The sequence below is a fragment of the Saccoglossus kowalevskii genome, chromosome 4 (genome assembly GCF_978046115.1).
Source record: "Saccoglossus kowalevskii chromosome 4, keSacKowa6.1, whole genome shotgun sequence".
NCBI lineage: Eukaryota > Metazoa > Hemichordata > Enteropneusta > Harrimaniidae > Saccoglossus > Saccoglossus kowalevskii.
This window is the reverse complement of record NC_140644.1, coordinates 24,179,528-24,207,224: the sequence shown is the minus strand read 5'-3', so window position 1 is coordinate 24,207,224 and position 27,697 is coordinate 24,179,528. Positions and strand designations below refer to the sequence as shown.

Below are 27,697 nucleotides of genomic sequence, written 5' to 3'. Positions count from 1 at the left end.
AAAAATAAATTGAAAACATCAAATAAAATTTATGCCTGCTTTGTAGACCTCAAAAAAGCCTTTGATAGTGTTTGGCATGAAGGTCTTTTTTATAAATTGTTGAAAAATGGTGTAAATGGTAATATGTACAAAATTATAAAAGATATGTATGGTGATGTGAAATATAAGGTAAAAACAAGAAATGGTTTAACAGAATCATTTTGTTCAAATATCGGAGTAAAACAAGGATGCAACCTTAGCCCAAGTCTGTTTAATTTATTTATTAATGACCTGCCTGATATTTTTGATAATGATCATTGTGACCCTACACTGTTACACAACACACCCATTAATTGCCTTCTTTATGCAGATGATATTGTGATTCTTTCAAAATCCAAAAGGGGATTACAAAACTGTTTGGATAAACTATCAGCCTACACATCAAAATGGCAGTTGTCTGTCAACACAGATAAAACAAAAATAATGATATTCAATAAGTGTAACAGACTCCTTAACAAGGAAATATTCTTTTATGAAGGAAAAGAAATCAATATAGTTAAAGATTTCAATTATCTTGGCTTAACTATGAGTCCAAATGGTAAATTTAAAGATGCAATGAAAAACCTAAAAAGAAAAGGAATAAAAGCCTTATTCTCATTAAAGACCAAAATTGGATCTGGTAATCTGGACATGTCCATACTACTGTCACTATTTGATAAACTTATCAGACCAGTTATTGTGTATGGGAGTGACATTTGGGGAGAAGAAAGCTCTACAAAATCAATTGTAGAGGATGTTCAGCTTACATACTATCGGTACATTCTTGGTATCTCAAAAAATACACCAATCATGGCAATATATAGTGAATTGGGAAAATTACCTCTTGACTCTTTTATTAAGAAACAAATGATAAAATATGCCAATCGTATTGCAAATTCCACAAATACTCTACTTCAAGAAGCATACTATGTCAATAAAATTATTAAAAGTAAATGGTTTAAAAAACTTGATCTGATATTAAATAATATTAACCATTCTTATCTTTTAAATGAAACAAATATTATCTCATTATCAAAATTAAAAACAATTGATGAGAAATTAAAAGAAGAGTTTACAACTGAGTGGAAAAATGAAATAAATAATGACAATAGGAAAAAATCAAATTCTAAAAATAAACTAAGAACCTACAAACTTTTTAAAACCAAAATAGAACAAGAAAACTACTTAACAATTATGAAAAACAGTGAACTTCGCAAATCCTTAACAAAATTTAGACTTGGCAACCACTGTCTGAAAATTGAAACAGGCCGGCATACAGGATTGGATTTTAAAGACAGAGTCTGCAATATGTGCGACAATGACCATGTTGAAGATGAACAACATTTTGTCACAAATTGTCCTCATTACAATGAAATAAGATCAAAACTTTACATTGTAGCTAATAAACGTATACCAAATTTTGACAAATTTAGTAATGAAAATAAATTCATATCATTACTAAGTGACGAGAAAATGTCAATTCCTTTAGCGCAATATTTAAAAAACTGTTTTAATACAAGACAGCAGCACCTACATAAACTAAGCCAGTAATACATTCCTTGTATTCAACTTATTATCTTTTTTTTTTTTTTATGCCTTTTTGTTCCCTTACTCTTTATGTGGTTATTTTTCTTTTACTAATATCTGATTTGTAACCCTTTTCATCCCCTCCGAGGGATGTTGTGTGTTAATAAATAAATAAATATATAAAACCATGGAACTATAAACCCATGATAAAACCAAAATTATTTTGACGCACGGAAAATCAAGTTTAATGAGATCAGAGCGATTTTTTTCGCTATTCAGGGCGAAATTTGACATTCACGCTCCTAAATTTTAATGTTTTCGGCTATTCTGGTGGCCCCCTTAATATCGTGGAAGTGAGATAATGGATAGCTCCCACACCCATTACAACAAACAGTCATGCCTTTTTTCTTCATATTGTATTTATTTTTCCAGAGTTCATTGTCTGTTTTCTTTTGATGCGGGTGCTGTCGCGGTTGCTGTTTCCTTTGCGACAATTCAGTCAGAACAAACTTGAAAAATCACAAAATAAACACGGATACACAGTTCGGCAAATGCTATACAACTATTTTAACAATAGTGGACACATTGTAGAAAACAGTGGTCGAGAAAGACGCTAACTTCTTTTCTGCCATCAAAACGGAACACACTTACTAACACATAGAGTCGCGTTCCACAGTTCGCGAGTTGACAGCGTAAAGTTTTATAATGATCACACATTGTCTAAAGCATTATTTTAATTTAAAAGTGAACAAAAGAAGAAAGAGTATCCGTAGGAAAATCGCGTTCATTGTATTTGTTCCAATGCAAACCCAAAGAGTAAAACGGTGTTGTATGTGCGATATACAGGTAGCCGAATGATTGACGGGACATAACGTAAACGTGTCATTGATTGGACTATAGGGTGACTGACGTCATAAGGCCACGCCCATTAATGAACTACTGATTACTCGCTATTGTACAAACTGTGGGTAAAAAAATGTTGGTTATTTTTCAGGTAGTGAGCACGCTGGTGTAGGGTTCTAATTTTACTTTCCGTCTGCTTATTTTACACTAGGAACTCATATGGAACTGAGGTAAACCGACTCATGAACATATCGAGCAACGTACCGGAGATATTCGTGGAGATCTAGATATGCGATTGTGGACTTTGAACCGGTCGATCGATGGTAACGACATCAGTGTTGTCACTTTGTAAACGAACCAACATGGTTGCCCGTGAATATCGCCTCCAACTTTACACTACTGTTTACCGGGATATTTTGAAAAAACACAGTGGCTGATCACCGACTGTAATTGAGCGTGGCAGTGTAAGGTCACAAAATGGTACCATCGAGGCTATTGCAGCTTGTATTCGTGGCGTTTCTGCTCCGACTTTCTGCATTGTCGACAGCCGAGGACGACCCACTGAATCGTGCAGTGGAGCGAGCTAATTTCAACATTGACGAAGGCCAGCCACCGGGATCCTTTGTAGGTGCCATCTCAACTCGTCCTGGATTTACGTACAGATTTAGCGAAGAGTCTGAGTATTTTAGTATAGACAGTATCAGCGGGGAAATACGGACAAAAGCAACAATTGACCGAGAATCTTTGAGTAGCGATTTACTCTCGTACGTTGTATTCTCTAGCGAGCCAACTTACCCAATCGAGGTACGGATTACCGTTGACGATATCAACGATAACTCGCCTAATTTTCCAGAATCTCGCATCTATGTCTCCTTCTCTGAAAGTGCGAGGACAGGTACGTCTGTTATTCTAGACACTGCGACAGATCTCGACTCGGGTTCGTACGGAATAACAGAGAATTATGCTATTGTCGGCGGGAATACTGACGACGAGTTATTTCGACTGGTTGTGACAACAAATCCAAGCGGAGCTGCTGCTTTCCTGCACGTTGTAACAACCCATACACTAGACCGAGAAGCACAGGACTTTTACCAACTGAACATTTCGGCGCAAGATGGAGGTATTCCACCACGATTTGGATTTCTTTTAGTGGATATAACTATTCGCGACGCAAATGACAATCCGCCTGTTTTCGACCCGAGCGAGTATGAAGTTAGCTTGATCGAGAGTATAGAACCAGATACGCTTGTACTCACAGTTCGCGCAACTGATAGGGACATTGGCGAAAACGCTGAAATTATTTACTTTCTAGATGAGAGAGAGGACTTGTTTACTATTCATCCTTCAACTGGCGAGATCAGGACGTTGAGAGAACTTGATTTTGAATCAAATGAGATTTACACAGTGACAGTGGAGGCGAAAGATAAGGGTAATCCTACCCAGTATGGCAGGGCATACGTCCATGTCAGATTGCTGGATGAAAATGACCATTCTCCTGTTATAACATTTCGATTTATACCAAGCAGTGAGACTGTTGCCAAGGTGGCAGAGGAAACAGCAGTTGGGACAATTATTGCTATTGCCACGGTAACAGATGAGGATGAGGGTCTCAATGGGCAAACGAGTATCCAGATTACAAGAGGAAATGAACAAGAACATTTTCGAATTTATCCGTTAGCCAGTTTGTATGCAATTCAGGTGGCAGCTAGTTTAGACCGTGAGCGAATTTCACAGTATAATTTGACATTTTTTGTTAAAGACTTTGGTAGTCCACCTCGTTATACGTTTGCCTATCTAATCATTTATGTTACGGATGCAAATGATCACGCACCCGAATTTGAGTATGAACAGTATGAAGTCACGCTCAGTGAAGATTTACCTAGCGGGAGTTTTGTGGAGAGTCTGACAGCCACCGATGAGGATGCAGATTTAAATGCGCAGATATTTTATCGTATCACAGAAGGAAATGATCTTGATTGGTTTGAAATCGATGAAAACACTGGACTTATTACAACAAAAAGTGCCTTAGACAGAGAAATTGCCAGTAGAATTGTATTGAACATTACAGCTCAAGATCAAGGTGCTACACAACATTTAGCAGAAACTCACATCATTATCAATATTGCAGATGAGAATGACGATGCGCCGACTTTCGTCATTACCAGTTATAATGTGACAATAATGGAAAATTTCACTCCACCTAGGGAAGTAGTTATCGTGTCTGCAACTGACATGGATTCCGGTGTAAATGGTGAAGTGTCATACACTTTGGCTGATCATGTGGAAATGGATTATCCTGGAGTCTTCACCATTATTGAAAATACAGGGAAAATCATGACTCTGGTTACATTTGATCGGGAAACCATACCTGAGTATACCCTATCTGTTATAGCGACAGATGGAGGTGTGCTACCGCGGTCTTCCACTACGCAAGTCAACTTAAAAGTTGGCGATTTAAATGACAATTCCCCAATATTTTACCCGGTTAATTACTATGGAGAAATTGATGAAAACCAGCCAGCGGGTACAACAGTCAAACATGGGCAAGTGAGTGCCACAGATTTAGATTTTGGAAGCTATGGTAGAGTTGCGTATACCATTATACAAGGAAATTCAGATGGTCGTTTTAGTATTGATAGAAACAGTGGAGTCATTATCGCAACAACTTCGTTGGACAGAGAACAAAAGAATTCATATCAGCTGATTATAAATGCACAAGACGACGGTGGTCGCAGTGCCATTCCATACGCAACAGTCCATATCACAGTGGTTGATATACTAGACAATCCACCACAATTTGACAAACTTGGTTACACTTTTGAGTTTTTTGAAAATGTTGCTTTAGGACACTCAGTCGGTAGAGTGAGTGCTAGCACAGGAGATCAAAGTTCGATTCTTTCCTATGCAATTTCGTCAGGCGATAGAGATAATGTCTTCCAAATTGACTCAGTTTCTGGGGAAATTACGACCGCTAAGGAAATTGATCGTGAAGTTACTCCTTTTTATCAACTCACTGTCATTGTGAATGGTGGGCCAGTAGTTGGGCAAACACTTGTGAATATCACTATTTCAGATAAAAATGACAACTCGCCTGAATTTCCCCAACCCATGATCACTACGGCAGTTGTCGAGAACTGGTCTGTGGGACACGAAGTACAACAAATACATGCCACAGACAGAGATGATGGGCCGAACGGACAAATTGTATATGAACTTCTCCGAAATCCTGATCAGAAATTTCGTATTGATGAAACTACAGGATGGATTTATCTAAATTTACCAGTTGACAGCTCAGTGAGAACATATTATTTACAGGTACTGGTGACGGATTTTGGAGTACCACAACTTTCATCCATCCTCAACGTCACTGTTGAAGTTCGTGATATCAATGACCATTCGCCAGTGTTTGTACAGACTCGCTATCAAACTGACATTATTGAGTCTATTTCGCGGAACACCCAATTTTTTCAAGTTTCAGCCACGGACCAAGATCTAGGGCAAAATGGACTTGTTACCTATAGTGTAACTCAAGGAAACACAGAAAATAAATTTGGCATTTTCCCAGATGGCAATTTGTATGTAAAAAATGCTCTTGACCGAGAAAACACTGATATTTACACTATTACAGTAGTTGCCAGTGATAATGGCGTCCCACAGCGAAGTTCTTCAGCCGTTGTTACTATACATGTTTTAGATGCTAACGATAACCGACCTTTATTTAACCTTCAAGATTATAGTTTCTTTTTATTGGAGGAGCTGTCGCCAAATGTGTATGTTGGTAAAGTAACGGCTACTGACGCGGATATTGGAAGAAACGCAGAATTGTCATATCGCTTCACTGAAACACAGACTGATTTTGTTATTAACCCGCAGAATGGAGAAATCAGAAGCGCTAAAACTTTTGATCGCGAACAGCTAATTCGAGACTCACTAGACACATTGTTTGAATTTGATGTAACTGTTGTGGATGGAGGCGTGTCACCGCTAGAAGACCATGCCCATATTATGGTTTACATTTCTGATGTAAATGATAACGCCCCGCAGTTTCATTTGTCGTACTATTCAGCGTCTATCTCTGAAACAGCAATGAATAACACACCAGTTGTACATGCTGCTGCTACCGATCCTGACGCTGGAGAAAATGCGAGAATAACTTATTACATAACGGACGGTAATGAAGGTAATCAATTTCACATCAACCCATCAACTGGTCAGATAACTTTAATCGGTGTCTTGGATCGAGAGGCCGTACCCCAATATATTTTGACTGTCTCTGCAGTGGATCATGGTACACCGCAGCTACTGAGTACAACCACGCAAGTTGTTATTACCGTACTAGACGAAAATGACAATGCACCCGTATTTGCACAGTCCGCGAGATCAGTTGATGTGGCCGAAACCCTTGAAGTCGGTGAACTTATCACCATTGTTAGTGCTTCTGATCAAGATATCGATCAAAATGCATTGATTAATTACATCATAACTGGCGGAAATACGTACGAGACATTCCGTATTGATCAAGACTCTGGATATTTATATTTGGCCAAACCACTGGATTACGAAACGCGAAACTATTACGAACTCAGCATCACTGCCCGTGATAATGGCAGATCACCGCTCACAGACACGATTAAATTTGAAATTCATATTCGCGATACAAATGATAACGCGCCTGTTTTCACAATCAGTTCTATTATACATCAAGTCACTGAAGGTGTTGAGATTGGTACAGATCTAATTGCTGTCACTGCGACAGACCCAGATTCTGACATCAACGGCGACATTGTCTATTCCATCACTACCCAAGAACCTCCTGGAGAGCACTTCTCCATTCATCCAATCAGTGGCATGATTTCTACTTCCGCTGAGATTGACCGCGAAGATCTGCCCAACGGAATGTTTGAAATTGTTGTCATGGCAAAGGATCAAGCCATACCAGTATCTAATCGGAAATCTGCTACTAAGCGAGTGACAATTATGGTGCTAGATATCAACGATAATGCACCAGTGTTTGTATCTCAAAATGCTGCAACTATAATGGAATCCACCTTAACTGGAGCTGATGTTACCACGGTAACAGCTGTGGATCCAGATGCTGGTTCCAATGGGGAAGTTTCATATTCCCTGTCAGAAAGTGTGAACAATCCATTTTCTATTCATGAAACTACTGGGAAACTGACATTATCCGGATACTTGCTCTCTTCCAGACTGGTGTACCCGCTGACAGTTATTGCTACAGACCATGGTAGTGACAGGAAATCTAGTTCTTTCTTGTTAAACGTCATCATCACTAGTATTGCTAACTCGGGAGCTATTTTCACAAAAAGCTTGTATACCGCTAATGTATATGAAAATTCACCTATTGGAACCAGTATGATTAGGATTACGGCGAGCTATCCGACCAATCACAATGCAGATATTGAGTATTACATCACATCTATTATGTCAGGAAATAAACGTAGCGGACGAGACTTTGTGGTTGATAAACAAACCGGAGAAATTACAGTTGGCAATGAACTTGACCGTGAGGCTGGGAATACTTTATATAATATAGTTGCCTACGCAGTGGATATGACTGCTTCCACACCGCAGACAAGAAGCACCCAGGTAAGACATTATTTTCTTGGATTTGAAATAACTTATTATGTTGTAAAAAATTGGTCTCCAGAACAGATGTCATTTAAACAAGTGTTTCTTTTTTTGCACCATGCTAATTACATGTATGTGCATTAGCTTATGAAATTGACAAATTTATAAATTTCTTGCCAAAAAGTAGTAGAAAATTGATAAATTTATCTGTTTTCAAATGTGCAAATTTCTAGATTTTAAGAAACACTTGTTTTAATAATTTTATATGAATTTAATCATGTCATGTAATCATGACAAGTAACTGATGAAATTAACACAACACTATTTGTTCAGTCAATTGTCTTTGTGTTCTAAGCTTTCACACAGTTAACTTCGGTATGTCGTCGCCATTGATTGTACATAACACACCTGAGTAAAGTTCACTCATAGACAGGAACCCCAATATAAAATACCAACAAACAAACATGGACTCTACTCCAGGTCAAATATAGACTTTTAAACCATATAAATTTGGTCAATTATTTGTACATGTGGCACAACCCTTTTCATTGAGTTTGATTCCAGGTTTGGAAATCAGTCAACTAAATCAAGTTGCGTATTTTAATGTAACATTTGTCTGTGATCAGGTTTTTAAAAAACACTAAATACCTGAAATGCGATAATTAAAATCCTGTAATGTCTTATAGCCGAGTAAGGTATCAAACAATATAGGGGCAAAGTACATTGTACATGTGTGTGTGTTTTGAAAATAGAACTAATAATATCAACATTACTAGATCATATGTTACATGTAGTTAGTGATTACATTTTTTTTGAATGATATCATTCACCTCACTGTGGAATGGCTTTATAGGTGTTTTATTATGTTGTGGTTATATACCATACGTCACTGCTACCAAAATGGCGCCTTGTCTTTTTAAATGTTAGCTGACACTTTCTTCTCCCGACCTAGTTCAGAAAACTGTTCGTGGTTTTGCACGTAGTCGTGTAGAAAATTACAATACAGTTCTAGCTGTCTGTCTGGACCACCTGTTTTGGAGTTTGGGTACACCTCTTCCTCAGAGGCATTCACACATTGGCCATAAATATTCAACATTGGCATCGTTGTCGGTCCATGGTTTTGGCACGTAGTGATTATTAAACGATAGTAAAATTATATAAACTTATCTTTGACCATGATTCATTATTCAACAATCATATAATGATATAATTTTGGTATTTTTTGTTGGCTGCATCAACCTTATGTACTTGACTGTTGCGGGGTATTCTAATTTAAACTTTAAAAAGTCTCCTTCAGATTTGTTATTGTTTGCCTCCTACAATTGCAATATTAATTGGAGTAAAGAACCAGTGCCGTAATGTCATTGCAACTACACTCCATGTGAGAGATTGAAATTCTCCTCATATTGTTCATTGTCAACCATGCAGAACAACATCGCAGAGGCCTGTCCTCTTTCCCTTCATTCCCTGTTGCATGTTGGCTTGTCAGTTCGAGGTTCAGTTCCCCATTCGGCATGGCTGCCTCTACCATGGCTGAAACTTGTCACAGAGGCAAGCAGCGTGAACGCAAGAAACATTTGTATTGTTGATGCCAACTGAAGTCAACTTACGTGTTGCTTAGGGTGCACATATAGCGACTAGCTACTGGGGTATGTTTTGCAAACACATCACTATGGAAAATGATTCCTTAGGAGATGCTCTTAGTTATTTCCCGGCAGCGTTTTTTTTTTTTTTTTTTTTTTTTTACAAGATGTGTTTCTTGTTTCGTAAGGAGTTAAATTTGTCCTGGATGTATGAGAGCGTGTTTCTTAGCAGTAAACAGAACTGTTTAACCCACTTGCATTTCAAAACAAAGGCTTGAATTTCTTTTTAGCTTTCACTATTTGAACAATTTGCTAGTCAGGCTACCAAATTTCTTACTGCTAAAGAAGTGAGGTTTTTAAGCTAAGTGCTTTTTGTCTATTGTTGACTTGCATACTATCTCGTTACAAATTTACTGGGTTTGATCATCGCTTAGTTTTTTTTGTTAGTGGACAGAGCAACTAAATGGCTTCATGGTTGCAGGCGCCCATGTGAAAATCCGTGTGTGTTTGGGGAAGGGGGTGGGGGTGTTCATGAAAGGTATCTGGGCTAATAGAGCTGGACTGTTGTTGATTGCATGGTTGAAACCCTGTTGTTCACACATGTATGAGGAAGTTATCCAAATACTGTTGTGGGTTTAGTTTTAATAAAGCAAGAATTCTCTTTCACCGTGGATGACTATTCCTGTACTTTTTCTTGTTTTGCTCAACAATGGTACAAAATAAAAAGAGGATAAAAACATTTTATTTTGTGTGAAGAGAATGTCAGAATGAAAAGAAAACAAGACAAAAGTAGGCTTAAAGTGGTGTCAATCAGTCGATTCTTTGTGCGTGCATAATAGACTTGGCATCCAATTATCAGTAGGGGATGCCAAGACAAACGTATCTTGACTTGAAATTGGCCTTTGCCAAAAAACTCACTCAATTGTTGTACATTATTATAACACAATTTTGTGGTTCACAGGATTTTGTTGGACACAGCGACGTTGTTGGTTGCTGATTTAGTTGCATTAACCTAAGTTAATATAAATTTGAAATTATATTTTTAATTAATGGCAACCATGTTTTGTTCATTTTCAATATTTTTTGTTTTTCAGTACACATGAAATTGATTATGAAAAGCAAATATTAAAACTTAAAGTCTTTTTTTTGTTATTTGTTCATTCATGTCAGGAATGGGAAAAGTGTTTGTAAAAAGCCGTTTTAAATTTTGGGTGTACATGACCACAGCTGTTACCCTTGGAAACTGAAATAATGATAATAATATTTAAAGCCAATGCCAATCTTCTAATATATTCTGTCAATCAACAAGCTGAATGAATATAATAACAAATCAGAATGGCTTCAGTGAATTTTAAAATGAAATAAGAACATGATTTTTACAACATGGCATTTGTTGTGATGCAAATCATTTAGCATTTTGGTCACCGCTAATTTGCATAATTAGTTTGGATTGGGAAAGCAATTAACAAGTTACTGTTAATGGCTGTTTTAATTAATTCAGCTGGAAAGAAACTATAAACAACTTAGCTTTTGTCTTCAAATAAAATCCCTTACTGAATTAAGACTAAAAAGTTAATTGGAAAACAGAAAAAAGTTTGCCGGCAAGTCTTTCAACTTTTGTTTGCCTCAAAGCAAGGGAATGTTTAGCAAAACAAAATAACAAATTTGCTGACCGGATGTGTATGGTGTGCTAGGGTACTTAAAAATAATACTGCATCCAAAAAGAAAATGCATTTTGTCATGAAAAAAATAGTTGAAATTTTTTCTCACTGAGTCGAGAAAGACTATGTCCTCTTGAAGTTAACGCACAATGTCAATAACAATGCTATTCGAGGTCTTTGCTACTTGATGTGGAGTTACCACTTACCACTTGCTTTGCGCGTTCATTGAGAACAAACCTCCAAATATCACACATGTACATTAACGCAAAGCATTGTGAAAGTCAAGGAATTCTACAGAAATTAGCCGTGTTTTACTTGAGTACTACAATAAACACCCTACAGGTGTGTTTGAGTGTGCTGATCACAACCAACCTTATTGCTTTCATTTCTCGAAGGACATCGACTTTAAGTTTGATTAACATCGAGACTGAAAGTAAACTCGTTTGATACTTTTAGTATTGTATTGTGCGCCAGAATTAGGGTGAAATGGACACCTCAGGTGTTACATTAATTATGTTTCCACTCCCTTTTCTCTCATTTGTTTTTACTGGCTATTGCTATTGTTCTTTTCTCTCCTTGAAATATATAAGATACACTTTAATTAAAATGATGGGCATCAATCAATATTGGGACGAACACTGAGTCTACTACACACATTAAAAAACAAAGAACAAAAAAAACATGACTGACAGAAATACTAGTCTGACTAAAATTTAAAAGACTGCACTGGAGCCAGAGAGTATGCCCCATTTCATTTAAATCAAGTCTTAGGAAATGAACACTAGTTTTCTCTGAGGGGGTCGTTGTTTTTACAAGGACTATTCATGGTAATTTGTGCAGCAGAATATTAAGAGCTCATAGTTGAACACTTGGTTTAGCTTGGTGGCTTCATTTATTTACCCCTGCTTGCAAATTGAACTCATCTTCCATGAAAGATAAAAGAAAAAGCAACTATAGAGAACAGATATTGCAATTTGTAATAGCCAAGTATGAACTGAAGGTCAAGACATCTGTTAGGTGTCTCCTATTTATTTCTCTGATGCCAAAACAGTCTGTGTAGTGTCAAATATCAACACTCTATCCTATACTACTCAGATGCCATTCCTGGCCACTTGATACTAGAATTCAACATTTACATGAAGAGAAAGAAAAAACGAGAGGAAAGTAACAAAGGACACTGCTGCCATCATGTATATTTCACCACTTACATTGATAATACAAATGATAATACAGATCTCTTGTTAATATTTCAATCCACTGAAAAAATAATGCATATTTTTTATTCATTTTTTTTTATAATTGAGAAATCATCAATTAGTATAAATTTCCCTAATTAGTTCTGAAAAGCTCTAAAAGATCTCACCTGAACTAAATAGAAACAGAAACGTACCAATTTTTTTCTCCCACACTTCCTACATTTTGTTTTTTAAGTTTCATTATTTCTGTGAGGTGAAATCTCCCTATAACAACATTCTCTGCCTTGGAGTACCTGCAAAACGCAGTCAATCTAAACAGTCCCCCAATTCAGGCATAATACTGTACATGTTCATACAAAGAAATAACAACTTTTTTCTTCGCTAAATTCTACATTGACATAATGCCCCATACAAATAACCTACTAGTATTTGCTGTTCTTTACTACTGTATGTTTGTTTACAATCACTTTACTCTTGGTTTTAAGAATTCGTTGTCAGTGAACTTGGTAACATGTAAGATTACTAAACATTTTGAAAGTCTGTGATTTTTACGAGTAACCTGAGGGGTTCACTTAACCTTAAAGTCTTAGTAGATTTTCATACAGTGTCCTGAGTTTTTTTTTTTTTGGGCAGGGTATTTACTCAGTGGAAAGTGGCATGCAAAGTTGTATCAAATAACAATCCAGAGTTCAAATGTACACCAGCCTATGCATCGTTTTAGGGATTACCAAACATCTCCAGAGTGGGGGAGGTCCAAGGGAGGGGTTATGGAGCTAATCTGTAATAATTCCGGCTGCCCCCCTCAATTTATCATAGTCAGTGACTGATCACAATACAATTAATTATTACTTTCAAAAGGTATAATTGTGTGGTATAATGTGGAATACTTTATTTTCGCTGAAAAGGCTTTTTGGGCGTTTTGTATGGAATTTATTTTCACTGATTTTTGATGAGTTTAATGTGAAATATAGGTAAAAAAAAGTATATTCGCCGGATTTTATTTTCACAGAATCATCCTTTCAGCGAAAATAGCGAAAATAAATTCCAAGCGAAAAAAAAGTATTCTACAGTAATGCATACTCATTTCCCCTCACCGTCAACACTTTACTTTTCCAAACTGGATGACCTTATTTCCCATAATGACTTCCCAATATGATGCAGTTGGTTGTCCCCTAGGGGTTGGGTTGTAACTGACTCACTGGGTATTGCTTTACATCTACTCAGTTGGAATTCATAAAAAATCTGCTTCTTTATAAGAAAGACCTGAAATTCAATGTCCGTGGCTTGTTGTATGCAGAGAATCTGACCAATGTCCTTCAAATTAAGGCTGGAAGAAAATTAACTTAGACACTTTTCACACCTATAAGAACAGCATGTTACCATGGGAGATATGTGACATATGTCTTGATTTCCACCATGGTTAATGTACCTTTCACTGAGCCTTAGCTACTCGGCAAAAAAAATGCTTGCAATTAAATCTGAAATGAATTGTTTGAATTCAAACTATTATATTTGTCCGGTCACATTTGTCCCTCTCTCTTATTCGACTTGTAATCTGGCCGACCTCTGAACTTTTTGTCAACTGGAATCTTGTTTATTATTCCTTTTCAAATTCACATTTCTGCTAATTTGGTGGTGTCATGGTTCGTAGATTCTCCATTTGTTTTGTTTTTTTAAATAATGTCTTTTTGTGTGGCCTACAGAATCATAAGTGCTGTTAACAGCAGTATTGGGCACTTAAATTTAATTTTTGTTTTATGGTGTAAAGTAAAACTAAGATTGCGCAGCAATACTTAAAAAGTGTCATAAAATTGATTAGTTTGGCTTCAAAACGTAAATTGAACCAAGACAACAAGTTTTTTTTTTTTAAATTATTGAGGCTATCTTGCGAGAGGTGAGAGAACCGTGTGTCAACACAAAATCATTTATTGAAACTGTTCAGTAATTTGCCACACAGCACTGTTACTTGTAATAAGAATCCCAGATAGAAATGATAACACAGTAGGGTTCCGGCAACTTTACACTACTTTGCCCCTTTCAACATGTGTGATGCTGATGCTGATTCTCAGATACACTGCTGTACTATATTGAAGGGATGTACATTGAGGCATGACCTGCCCTTAAATGCAGTGTGGAACACCCTTCATGCTGCTAGGAAAACATGACCCATAGACAGGAGATCAGCAAACACATGCACATTGTTTGAAGTTAGGGTCAAGTTTCAGTGTATGTTGTACACTGACTGAAATTCTATCCTTAAAAATAATACTAGTATGCGCTGCAAATGTTATTTGATTTTTTTTTCTTAAAAAAAAAAGTCTGTTATTTATAACAGGAGTGAAAAATATTTTTATTTATACATTATGTGTAAAACTAATAAGTAACATTTTTCATATCATGGCTTCAAAAACAAATTAGCATATATGAAAGTACTGAAAACAAATAAAATGAAATGTGATTAATTTTTTAAATTTTATGTATACATGTATCACTGGAGGTACTAATTGTCATTGCCAGCAAAAATATCCAAATTCCTGATTTGAATGGCTCATAAATAAAACAAAACCTCCAATCAAATTTTAAGGGATTATTTTGGAAGAATCAGAACATCAAAGTTGCTCATAACCGACCACTGTATTTTGGGGGTAATATTGGTTTTCACACATGATTAGTTTTTAGTGATGTATGTGTTTAATGCCACGGACATACTGGGTTGGCTGGAATCTTGTGAGTTGTGCACACGGTAGCACTTCTTAAGATCTTTGGGGTGATAAAGCAATACAATGGCTGATCGGTTCTCTGTCGGTGAACTCTAAATAAGGACATTGTCTCTCGTTATAACAGAAACCCTGAGTAGAATTCTTGTTAAGTCGTTGCAAGAAGCTCATAATAGGTGACTTGTTTTTGTGCTAGTTTTTATCCTTTTTTTGGTTGAGGCTATAAACGTTATGGAGTGTAACGGACAGAATGGATGGACTGCCTTATCGGTGTTCATGCCGTGAATTCACAAGTAGTTTTTACCATCAACCAGTGTATGGTGCAGACTGCATTGGAAAGTGGCTTGTTTCTCACCAATTTTGAAAAGCTTAATCGTGAAGTGTTTTTAAAGCACTGCCGCGGTCAATAGAACCAGGCTTTCACGAAGGGCAATTGTGAGGCCCAATTTGGATGTGTTCCTCTTCAATAGTTGACAATTTATTGCCGTGGCTGAGACAGGGGTTACAGTGAAAAGTCCCAGTTACATTGTAATAAGAAATGAGTTATAGTCCAATTCCGTGCTGCTTTTACCTTTCTGCAAGTGTTTTCCCTTTGTTTGTGAAGCCAGAATCTGTCGGCTTGATCTTGAAATGTTAACATTGGAGGAGAATACTAACACCAGGATTAGTTACTTAGTCACATTTACTGAGTGTACATTCGAATAATTTGTGTTCCAGGATTCCAAACCATGTTTTAAATCATGGTAAACCTGTCGTACGACGTCATTCTACAAATTGTTGTTATTTATTTGTTTTCACTTTAAAGCAGTGCGATTATTGTGATTTTTTGTTTAGTGTGAAAGTTAGGTTTGAATGTAACCCTCCTCTTGTTGAGCCACTGTGATATGAATGCCGGGGTCAATACTGCTTCACTGATGTTAGTTTTTCTGTCCGCCATTATTCATCGGCGACAACACGTCTATTCATTGGTACTGTTACTACATACTAATTTGCTATAATACTGGCCTATAGCATTAAGCGTTGAACTTTGTGTTGATCAATCAGTAATTGTCAAAATTTACCTCCCTTCTCCTTCAAAAGGAAACACATCGAATAAGATATGATGTTAATTTCTGACATTTGTAAGTCTATTTAACAACCAGTATTTACTGTGTGGTCATCAGGTAAAATCAATATGGCTGCTACGTTCCATGTTGACGGATTCTGAAAACATTTAGGCTCCTTGATCGTAAACTTGTCATCAGGTAAACCCCCTCCACCTTGTCACAGTCATATGTTGATGAATATTGACAAGCAAGTAGTACTGTAAACTAACGCAAAGCGATGTTTGTCGAAACCATCAAAATGTCATTACAGCTCTTTTACAAATATCAGGAGACCGGTAACATCCTTCCCCCCTTCTCCCCTAAAATCAAAATGAGTATGGACGTTTTGACACTTAGCTAAGGTGCATGTACTTCATTGGAACTAAGTCAATATATTAATCTCGCGTTAATAGACAGCAAAAACATACACTTGATTATTGTTGGATCTACCTGAAAAAAAATATTTTTGTCAACATTTGGTCAACGTGATAAATAGCTTTTTATGGTCTTATCAGTATGTCAATAGAGACTTTGCAAATTGCAAGGACGGCCGTAGCGACCATACCTTGCTGTCGTGATATAATAAAACCAGCAATGCTGGGGCCATTTTCGCTGACTGGCCTGGTTGTGGTTATTTTCGCTTCGTTGGTAAGTCTGAACCGCTTGTTGTTGTTTTTAGTTTGGTGTATCAACGGCTAGAAAGGGCATTATTTCAGCCAGAATGGACACGGCATGCGGAGGTTGTTTGAAAAGTCAGCTAAATCCGTAGTGCATAAGTGGTTAAATTTGTGACGACAATGTCGCTCTGGTAGAACCCACTGTGTTGAAGTAGGGATTGTAAACAATGGCGTTCTGGGGAAAATTTAACTACCTGTACAAGCCCTCAAGCAATCCGGCCTTGATATCAATGACCAGCCTGTGAAACCAGACAAATTCAACATGAAATGCCCAACCAGGTGAAAATCTATCCCTCTGTATGCATTTATTGTGTTCACCAATGTCTACACCACACCTCACGTCAGGTTTCAAGCCAACTGCCATTGTTCTGTTATTTTCCTAGCCACTTGACAAAAAAACAGACTAAATTCTCTCCTGAAAGTGCTTGAGTTTCAAAGGGCGGAAAAACTGCTGATATCACTGCAGAGATTCTGCCCTCCAAGTTATATTGTATTCCCCTAATTGCAATGCTCTGTATAGGTAACATTGTCATGTGCACATTTATAGTGGGGAGGGGGGGGGTTATATGTTCATGAACAAGTGTTTGCTCCACCTGTATTTGACCTGATAAGAACTCCATAGTTTTACCAGACTATTCCTGTTATTATTGATTTTAAACATGACCTAAATCCTTAAAAATTAAAATTACACAACACAGACCAGGACTTAACCCTTGCCAAAAACATAACAAAAACATTTAAATTTTTCCCAATGTTTATTCTTTCACACTATTTCTCCATGTGGGTTAAAACTAAAATAGCTGACTTGTTTATGTTACTCTTTAAATCCGTCAACAAATTTTATGGAAGTTTTATTTATTTTCTCACCTGTGTTTTAACCTCATATGATGTTTAGTTGCTATTAAGGTGGTTATCTATTCATGTAGCAAGTTATTTGGGGGAGGAGGGTGGTGATCATCTCAAGTTTTCAGGTAGACTTCATGTCTTCATTGATATAATTAGAAAGGGGATATTAGCATGTATGTGTGAAAAAGCAACATATTTAGAGTCCTGGAAACAGCTTGATTTATTAGCATTTCTTTAGTATAAAAACAATTCCTACACAAATCTTATTGAAACCCTTTCATGTACATTACAAGAGTCATTCACAGCTAATTGGTGGATGCTGGCACCACAGAGGGTATTATGTATTAGCACTGTCTTTGCATCTAATTAAGTTAGCTTGTAAAGTCAAAGTTTCTGCTAGCTTTTTGAGGGTTCTATTGTATATCAATTCAGTAGTTTGTCAGCGACTATTGTTTGAGTTTAATCCAGTGCTTGGTGTAATCTTCACGTTGGTGGGGAGGTTTTGTTCTTGACTGTAGTCATACTGCCATGGTACTAGGTCAGTCAACTGCAAAGTAAAACCTAAATTCTCAGCTTGATACTTATAGATGATTAAACACTGAATTTGTGGTGACATTATAAATAGACTTTTACCCTAAAATACTGTGAAATACTTGAAAAGACTTTTCGGGTGTTTTGTATGGAATTTATTTTCACTGATTTTTGACAAGTTGAATGTAAAATATAGGAAAAAAGGTATATTCGCTGGATTTTATTTTCACTGAATCACTCCTTTAGTGAAAATAACGAAAATTAATTATTTTACAGTACTTTATTTTGGCTGTTTTGTAAGAATTATATTTTTGATGAGTTGAATGTAAAATATAGAAAAAAAGAATATTTTCGCTAGAATTTATTTTCCTTCAGTGAAAATACAAAAAATCAATTTATAGTAATTTATGTTTATTATATGGACTTTTCTGGAGGATGTATTAGTTTTTATTGACGGTCTTCATAGAAATATCTTTCTGTCACATTAGTTATTGATGCAAAATTAAATTGTTGAATAAATCTAAACCACATGAAACAAAGACAGGAAGTAGCTGTTTGACCATATTTCTGAAAAGATTTTTTTTTCTGAATTGAGCTTCATTTAACTCTAATATAACGTATTATTAATCAATCACAATAGTATGTTGAAGAAGTGTCGCTAAAGCTCTTTCGTCTTTTTTAGAATGTGGGTTAGAATTACAAATAAATATGTTTTTAGAAGACCTGTATCAATAAATTTGTCTGGTCCGAGTGATACAAATGTTTAACCTATGCCAATTATACGCAAGCAATACCAGTGTCATTCGTATATGAATATTTTCCTCACGATTCTCATGAACGTCTCAAGAATACTGGCGTCATTTTATGGTAATACAGCAGCTATGCATTGATTTGCAAATTGTCTGAATTATATTGAAACCTGAGAACTACCTCATTTTTCATCTTCCGGCCATTTTTTTGGGACAGCTGTACCACTTTCTCGTTTATATATATGTCATCAAGTTATTTGTAATGACTGATGTTATTGTGAAGGAAGGAAGGAAGGAAGACAATTAAGTCATCTGTCTTCAGCAATAATAATAATAAACATTCATCTCAAAATTACAACAAAATATGTGATTTTTATAATGATAAAAAATTTATGATGATTTATTGAATATTTTTTAACGTATAATTATCTCTCAATTAATAACCCTAATGATAGCTTTCATTCTGTTCCAAGTACTGAGTGGTATATTTGGCTCCAAGCGAGTTTCACCCCTATCACATACTGTTGCATGCAGACCCCTTCCTTTGATTATTTCTGAAGTCTGTGATAACATACAAAACCCAGGCTTACTACTGACTGTGTACCACCATTGTAGGAATAACTAACATTCCGTATGTGCATTTCTGGCGACTGGTGAATCCCTTATTTAGTTCATTGGCTACTTTAAAAAAAAAATATAAAATAGCTTGATCATTTTTAAAATATTTCTTGAAATTGATTAGTATATGAATTTACATTGAAAAATTAATGTTATTCTGCTAACTTTTCCTGTGCAGGAAAGTCAGTGTCTGTCTTAGTGTTGAGTAGAATAAGAAATTAATTTTGATCAATTTTCTAGATGTTACTCATGCTTCAAGTAAACTTGATTTAGTAAATTACTTGATTAAAGTGGATCTTCCTTCTACCTTCACTTGTTTGCTGATAAAGCCGTGGCTCCTGGCACTGAATGCCCCTTAGATTGTACTGTTGTTGTCATCTCATTGTCAGCAGATATGGATACCTCTATTACAACTGGGAATGTGTATGATTCAGAGGAGGGGGTGGGGGATGTTCATTTCACAAGGGAAATGGAAGGAAAATCAAGGGAGGGTGCTAGAAATTGTTTTCATCCTATGCACTATTGGAAGCCTATTCTTTTCCTCTGTGTAATTCAATCAATCATTATTAAAGTGTTACCAAGTTTCTTCCTAGGGATGTTTTGTCATTCTGCCATTGAATGGATTCAATGGACTGGTTATGTAAGGTTCTGTCAGAAAAGGCTGCTTCTTTGGCTGGTCTATAAATTTAATTTTATTGTCATTACATTTCAGTGCTCCCATTACCAGCAACACTTTATTGTATAATTGGGTGAGCCAGTCCACAATTGTGAACATTCCACAGTGTAGGATGACTGAACACTCAGAAATTAGAAAGACCTTTTCTTTGTTGTTGCTTGTTCACAAGATTTGACATTGAACTTAGATCTCTTGAGAAGATGACAACATGGAAAAAAATATTTAAGAAGAGATTGTACCTTATAGTCTTTGGAAAAAAAATTTGGCAGTGTTGGCACATGAGCAAAAAATTTCTGTTTTCCAGGATTTTATCATACCTAACTAATACTGATTTATTTATAGATTTTTTAACATGTCAGTAATGTTGTACTCTAGCAAATAAAGTATTTTAAAAGAGCGTCATAAAACAAACATATCTGTGCCCAAGTATAAATACGTGAAACATGAAAATAACGGCATTCCCAATTTAAGTCTGCACAATGTTTATGTTATTTTAAAGTAATAATTAACTCTGTTGAATTATAAATCTCCTAGCGATAACCTGGGACAGGTGCCGTGACATTTCTATGTAATCAGTACCTGCAATGTTACAGTACTTGAATCTCGAACGTTAAAATTGGCGACACTATGTCTGCATAGCTGTATCTCAAAGCAAAGCTCCTGTATTATTATGCCCCCAGACGTTACTGGGTACAAAGTTTTTCTTTCTTTCTCTTTCTTTGTTTTCTGTGATGTCAAGTCCTTGGTTTCTATCACCTGCCGAATTTTGTACTTGACCAACCTTGTTTCTTTTCAGTATGCGCTCTTTCTGTTGACAGAGTCTTGACTTTTGTATATTTTAAACTATAATAGTAGGACTTCTTTAGTTTGGAAAGTACGTGAACAACGAGTGTGGAGACCCTAGGTCGATGGATTATCATAAGAGTGCTTGTGAGGTCTGTAGGCTATGCCTATTACTAATAATTGTTGCTGTTCTGTTGATAGGTCTGCCTAAAAAATGTTTTTTTCCAAACAAATCTAACCTGTGTTGCAGTATTCTATAGCATTTAAGTTGTGGATAAAGATTGACATTAAAACACTTACCTCATGTTTCGGGCTTAAATATTTAATATGCACCTTGCTTTATTAGATAATGAACAATATTTAGTTAATAATGGGAATATTTGTTAGTAGGTCCAAAATATGTCTAGGTACATGTATGTCCCCTCTATAAAATTACCAGTAACAATAAAAGGTCATATGTCATCATGTGACCTATTAATAGTTATTCCAGTATGCAACATTCTGCTCTTGTGAAAAACCAAACTTTGATCTTGATTTGACTGATACCGACTGATATTCTGAACTCGATATGAATGAGCACAGATTAAGATTCTCCCTTATGATCAAATTAAATAAGAAGAACTGTTTGTCTTGATTAGAAAATTACACTCTTGCTACCTAGTAATGCAGTAATGCAAAGAGATTTATTGCCACGGATTAATACCGGTTTGTATAATAGTTGAACCCGTCACCTTGCTCTGAATTCTGAACTTTAGGAGAATAATAAAGGTCCTTTTGTATCATCTAAGCTGTCTAACTTTAATCTGCTAATCTGTTTAAGTACAAGAAAGTAAATAGAAAATACAATATAACATGCGTTGTAAAAGCCATATCAAACACTGATTTTGTATATTTTTAGATATATACAATCCCACCCTCCCCCCAAAATTATGGCATTGTATCATATTTGCTCTATTAGGAGCACTTCTCCATTGAAAGTGTGTATGAACCAAAAATCGAATTGGCTGTATGCAAAATTATTATGTATTTTGACTGTACAAATGTGCGTGCAAATAACGCTTGATCCAGTAGACGTACCTGATAGTGATAATCAAGCAGTTTTATGGTATCTGCGATACACATGTTTAGGTTTGTAACTAACGGCAACGTACAATACAGTCAGCTTTCAAGTGCAAGAATTTGAGATATCACCACAAACTTTCCCAAAACAAAAATAAATTACTCACACTTGAAGAATGTAATTGCTGCTTTTCCCTGCGGGGTTTTGTCGCTGTGCGTTGACAATACCGCTGATGATAATTTCGACACCATTAATAGCATGCGTGGCTTGTAGATGTTTTTTTGATTGATTTACTAAATAAGAAAGACCGAAAAATTGGTTCTGCTTTGTTTGTTGGTTTTGCTTCATTGTGCCCCTTTACAGGAGAGTAAAAAACGAAAAAGACACAACGAGGACTAGATGAATCGGTCATTGATGCAAAAGTGACAACAATATCAAAGAAATGTTTTGCTGGGAGACATTGCTCACTGACCCATCGGTTCACCAACCGGCGGATTCAATGGGACTCCATATTAGGGTTGAACTGAAGGTGTCGATTTCATATGCAGACAGAATTAATGCCCAGAGAGGAAAACCTAGGTCAAAAGTTCCTCCGATGAGGTTGTATTTTTTTGGGTCATTTTAATCAAAATTGCTATTTCTAAGCAAACTATTGATTCCACGTTAATATTCGCTGTAAAATAATTACAACTTCTCGTGTTTAATGTATTTTATAGTAATACACTTGATATGACAATTGTTATGCAAATTGCAGCACAGGGTCTGTTTGCATATATATATATATATTATATATGATTGGGTGAATTCAGTGTGCTATGTATTACTGTGTGGTACATCTATTGCAAATGCGATGAACAGTTTTTTTCAGGATTATATGCTTCATTTGCCATTACGTTAATTTCTGTTTTTCATCTACTGGTATAATAAGTTTGTATTTAGTAATATTACTTGAAGTGCTTGTCATAAACTGGCAAAAACCTAATTATATCCCAGAAGCTTTACTCAAAATGTACCGAGAGATTATTGACTGAAATTGCATGCACTCAAAGCGATCTCGTTTATCTCACCAGCATTTAACAGAAGTACCATTGGATGGTAGAAAGATACCATAAATATAATATTATTCAAATTATATAAATATTTAATGAGTCAATATTGGTTTGGGAGATTGACAGTAATTATCACATGTGTTTGACAGTGTACCATAAAACTGACCAGCTAGTTTAGACTGGGACTGGGGCGCAACTGATCATGAATTAGGACTGCTTGCTTATAGGAAGTTTGAGATTGAACTTTTCACAAATCTATATTGGTTTATCGAGTAAATAAAATGGACACATTAACACTGAACTACACCAAATAGCCTAATTACGGATATTCACTCAAAGGAACAGGCCCGTCTAGCCGTAGGCCAAATCAAAGCAATGTTGCAGGCAAAATCTTAGATGTATACAATCACCGACTAGTGTGTCTTCAATGGTGCCTAAAGCCAGGTCACATAGCGGCTACCAAAGTCAAAGTATTGAAAAGTAGAACTCCCTTGATAATTGACTCCATGTTTTATGTTTATCTGGTGTTGATGTACTAAGGGCTAGTAAGTTGCAGTTCTTTTTGAGTTTGTCAGTTTTAGGTGTGAGGTAATTTGTCCTTACCCTGCCCCACCCACCTGTACATGTACCCATGCATTGACAACCCACCACCACCCCCTTAGAGGTCATCCCAGTGTTCATGCTTTGATGCCTGAAGTCACACAATGAGATGACAGTGGGATGGCATTTGCTATGTCACCAGGTGGTTGGGCGCAGCTGTGTGAAGACCGATGGTGGTCTTGTCCACTCTGTGCAATAAACACACACTGAGAAGCGATGTGATAAATCATAGGATTTCTGTATTATAGAAGAACTTACAGATTCTCATTTACGCTCAAATCCCCAACAACAAAAATGTTGAGAATGGGTTTTTTTTTTTAGCATGTTTTATTAGTGCTTGACTCATTGAGCTTGACTAGGAATGCACCTCCTGAATCTTAATTCATCTTATTCAAAATGTCATTTTGTAGTGTGATCTGTTTAACCCAAAACCAACATTGTCAGTCTCCATTGTATGTTTATGACTGTACTCGGTGTGCTATTGAATTTGTGACTATCACTGTGGTGTACAGTGGGATTGACTTGTGTGGGAATCTCCACTTTATATAAATACCTCGCATCACTAATAAAAACTCACATAAACTTGAAAACAAAATATTTATTGTTTACTAGATCATTAACATATGACTGATTTTAACACACCTGTGTTTTTCGGAATAAAGCATATAGAGTATATGTATCCTCCACAAAAAACTATATTTGTAGCTTATATTTCACTTAGTAAAGATAACTTTAAATTTGGTTTGCTGGGACCCTGATTTCGCAACACATTGTCAGTGAAATGCACCAACCAAAGTCATAGTATCTTACCACAATCCCCAGCTATACTCCACCAATGAATATTAGCTTTGACTCCAACATAGCTCTACTAGTCATGCATAACTCACAACAAACAAGTAAACAATATTCATTATCTGTGAATTTAGATGGAGATTGGGGTCGTAGATCATGTGTGAAGTGAAATAGTTCAGTCTATTGAACGTGAAGTCTAATGGCGCATAGTGAATGACTCACTGGACCTTGTCGTCTGAAATTGAAAAAAAATAGACATGAGTTGAAGCATTTTATTTATTGATTGATCTTTGCATGTGGTATAATGGTGAAAACTATCACTATCACAATTCAACTTGTGTATATATACTGTGAAATAATTTATTTTCACTGAAAAGACTTTTTGGGTATTTTGTATGGAATTTATTTTCACTGATTTTTGGTGAGTTGAATGTAAAATCTTGGCAAAAAGGTAAATTCGCTGTGTTTTATTTTTACTGAATCACTCCCTCGGCAAAAATAGCGAAAATAAATTCCAAGCGAAAATAAAGTATTTTACAGTATATATATATATATATATATATATATATATGCCTCAATCACATGTTGAATGTACCATGCAATCATAGGGGTGGCAGGTTGGGGTGGATGGGTGTTCTATTGTTCCAGTGAGCAATATATTATTTTTAACTGTTGATTGATGTAACTGCATGCTCTAGGTACAACAAATAAATAAAATACAATTGTATATCTATCTCGTCCACCAAAACATTCTGTGCTCGTCCTCACGTAGTCTTTTTCTCAACTTCAGCGTTCGTAGAACCCCAATCTCCAGACAAAGTGGTTTTATCCTACAAATTCAATGTCCTGACCGGTCATTGCACGTCTGTATAGTTCCTGAAACGTTCAACAAATAAAAGTAAAAAAAACCATGTATTTGTGTGTTCTCTACGTTTGTACACGATTAACACGGTATTGTATTCAAGTATAAATACCTGTCCCGCCTCGATGTATCAAAACCATGTTTTCTATGGGTATACTATTCATAAGTTAATATTGTAAGAGTTGTCAGTATAGATCCAACAATGGCATCCTCCACCCAATGTATTGTACATGGATGGTAAACTGAACACCCCTCTGAGCCATGTTACAATACATTTTGGTGTTGTCAAAACCTTCTAGATCGGAGCATTTCACAATACAGCTTTCATTACACTATTCTTCTCTCTTATTGGTTGACATTCTTCGCTTTAAATAACCAACAGAATGTTGAAATGCATTCGCTTTTAATAAAAAAAGATTTGTCTGTGTTTAATTGGCCACCAAAGTTGTTGTTTTCTTCTCTTCCATAGATGTGCTAAATGCGTATGCATGGATAAGTTCTTATGTTCTAACTAAACTTCCTGAAACCATCATGTGCTCAAAAAAAATTCTGCTAAATTCAACTACTGCAGTCTTAAACTTTTTTCATACAACATTATATATTTAATCGTGAAATCGGAAGAAAATTGTTGGCTCTGAAATATTTTGTGTCTTAAAGAGCAAGTCCAGTGAGTTGTGAAACGTGTGAAATGATCACCACTTGCCATCGGTACGCAATTAAACTGGTCACTTAATGTAGCTGTGAAAATGGGCGTGTTTTCAACGCATTGTTGCACCCAAGTAGTCATTTGTATGTCTGGTATAGGCCCTAGATTGATTGGTTTCTCTTGTAGTTGGAGATGAAGTATGTTGCATGGATCAGTTGGGGAAGCGCTTCTGTCTCTATCCCTACGTCAACTAGTTGCTCATTTCACTTCTTTTTGTTGTGTGTGTTTATTTATCTGCTGTTGTACCTCGTCTGAACACCCCTGACTGGTTTTGATATGCAGTTTCGCACGTAGACCACGGTCGTGCCTTGTGTGAACCAGTTAGACACATGAGCGTATTCGTGAGTTTTACACTGAGCTATACATCACATCCCATAATATATGCAACCCAATTTTTGATTTTCTTGTACCAGGTAAATGTACGTCTGTAGTTCATTGCCCTAAGCCTTGAAATTGTACACACCCCACCAGTGGAACCAATGAACATCTTTTTAATATAAAATATAAAAAAAATATAGTACCGAATCATGAACTTTAAATACAATGTTTAATAATCATGGAAAAATATTTAAAAGCTTATCCGATTGACAAATAGGAATTATAATAATTCATCACATTTGCTGGTATTGAGATACATAAATACGATAAGAGCAATCCGACTCCACTTTTTGGCTCTACGTATTTCATTGTTTGTTGATATAGATCTTTTAATTAGTGTGTATATATAATTATTGTTCTGGGAGTGAAAAATGATTACCAGGTCAATAACCCCAAATATTAGCTGTTTCCTAAGCAACAGGTAAATCAGCTTAATGTGTAATACGCCTGGTGACATTGTGTTGGTTATCACAATCTACCATTGGTTGAGAGTATCTCATTGGAAAGTGATTCATTTGGATATGTAGTGTTTGGTTTAGGATCATATCTGTTGTCAGGGCAACTGATGATGAAAGCTACAACCGACAGAGAGATTATTACACCTCACAAAGTATTAACATCATACCTATATTTTTCATTATTATTAATACACAGAGAACTGAGAGTACAGTTATATTTAACCAATGTAAAGCCATTGTGATTATAAAATTCCCTCACTGCAGAACAAGACATCAGCTGTGACTCTGGTGTGTCATAATACCTTATTACAGAGAATAGGCATGTGGTTGTCCCTCCCTTTATTGATTGTTTCATGATAAATATTTAATTTAGTAATAGTAAATCTTTGTCAAATGGTTGTGTGGAATTTGCTACTTCCTTGTGCTTTTTATTTTGTCCCCAATGAAACTATTTGGTTGTTCCCACGGGAACCAGGAGAGGAAGGATTAATTGCATTTTTGTCATTACTATGTATTCCCAGGTATTGTGTCAAATTTTGTATGATTAATTTTTTCATTTTGACTTTCACTTTAGATTTCTTCAAATTATAAAAAGGTTCAAATTCATGTTTTAACAATGTGGCTGAAGTATTTCCGCAAACCATAAAACGCACCAGCTACAACCCCTCCCAAATCATAAATAAATACCAGTAT

General features: G+C 36.0%; 1 protein-coding gene across 1 annotated transcript; it reads left to right on the top strand.

Annotated features, from left to right (window-relative positions):
• The first annotated feature begins 2,685 nt into the window (after positions 1-2,685).
• LOC146747207 (protocadherin Fat 4-like) lies at positions 2,686-27,650 on the top strand. Its single transcript, XM_085498339.1, has 2 exons — positions 2,686-7,995; positions 27,579-27,650. Exons 1-2 carry the CDS (start codon positions 2,866-2,868, stop codon positions 27,648-27,650), a joined length of 5,202 nt encoding a protein of 1,733 aa, XP_085354465.1. The 5' UTR covers positions 2,686-2,865.
• Positions 27,651-27,697: the final 47 nt, after the last annotated feature.

Excerpts from the sequence above, each read along its gene's own strand:
- LOC146747207 (XM_085498339.1), top strand. The coding sequence starts at position 2,866 with ATGGTACCATCGAGGCTATTGCAGCTTGTATTCGTGGCGTTTCTGCTC. Across the intron at positions 7,996-27,578 it reads CGCAGACAAGAAGCACCCAG|ATTTCTTCAAATTATAAAAA; the intron begins GTAAGACATTAT and ends CTTTCACTTTAG.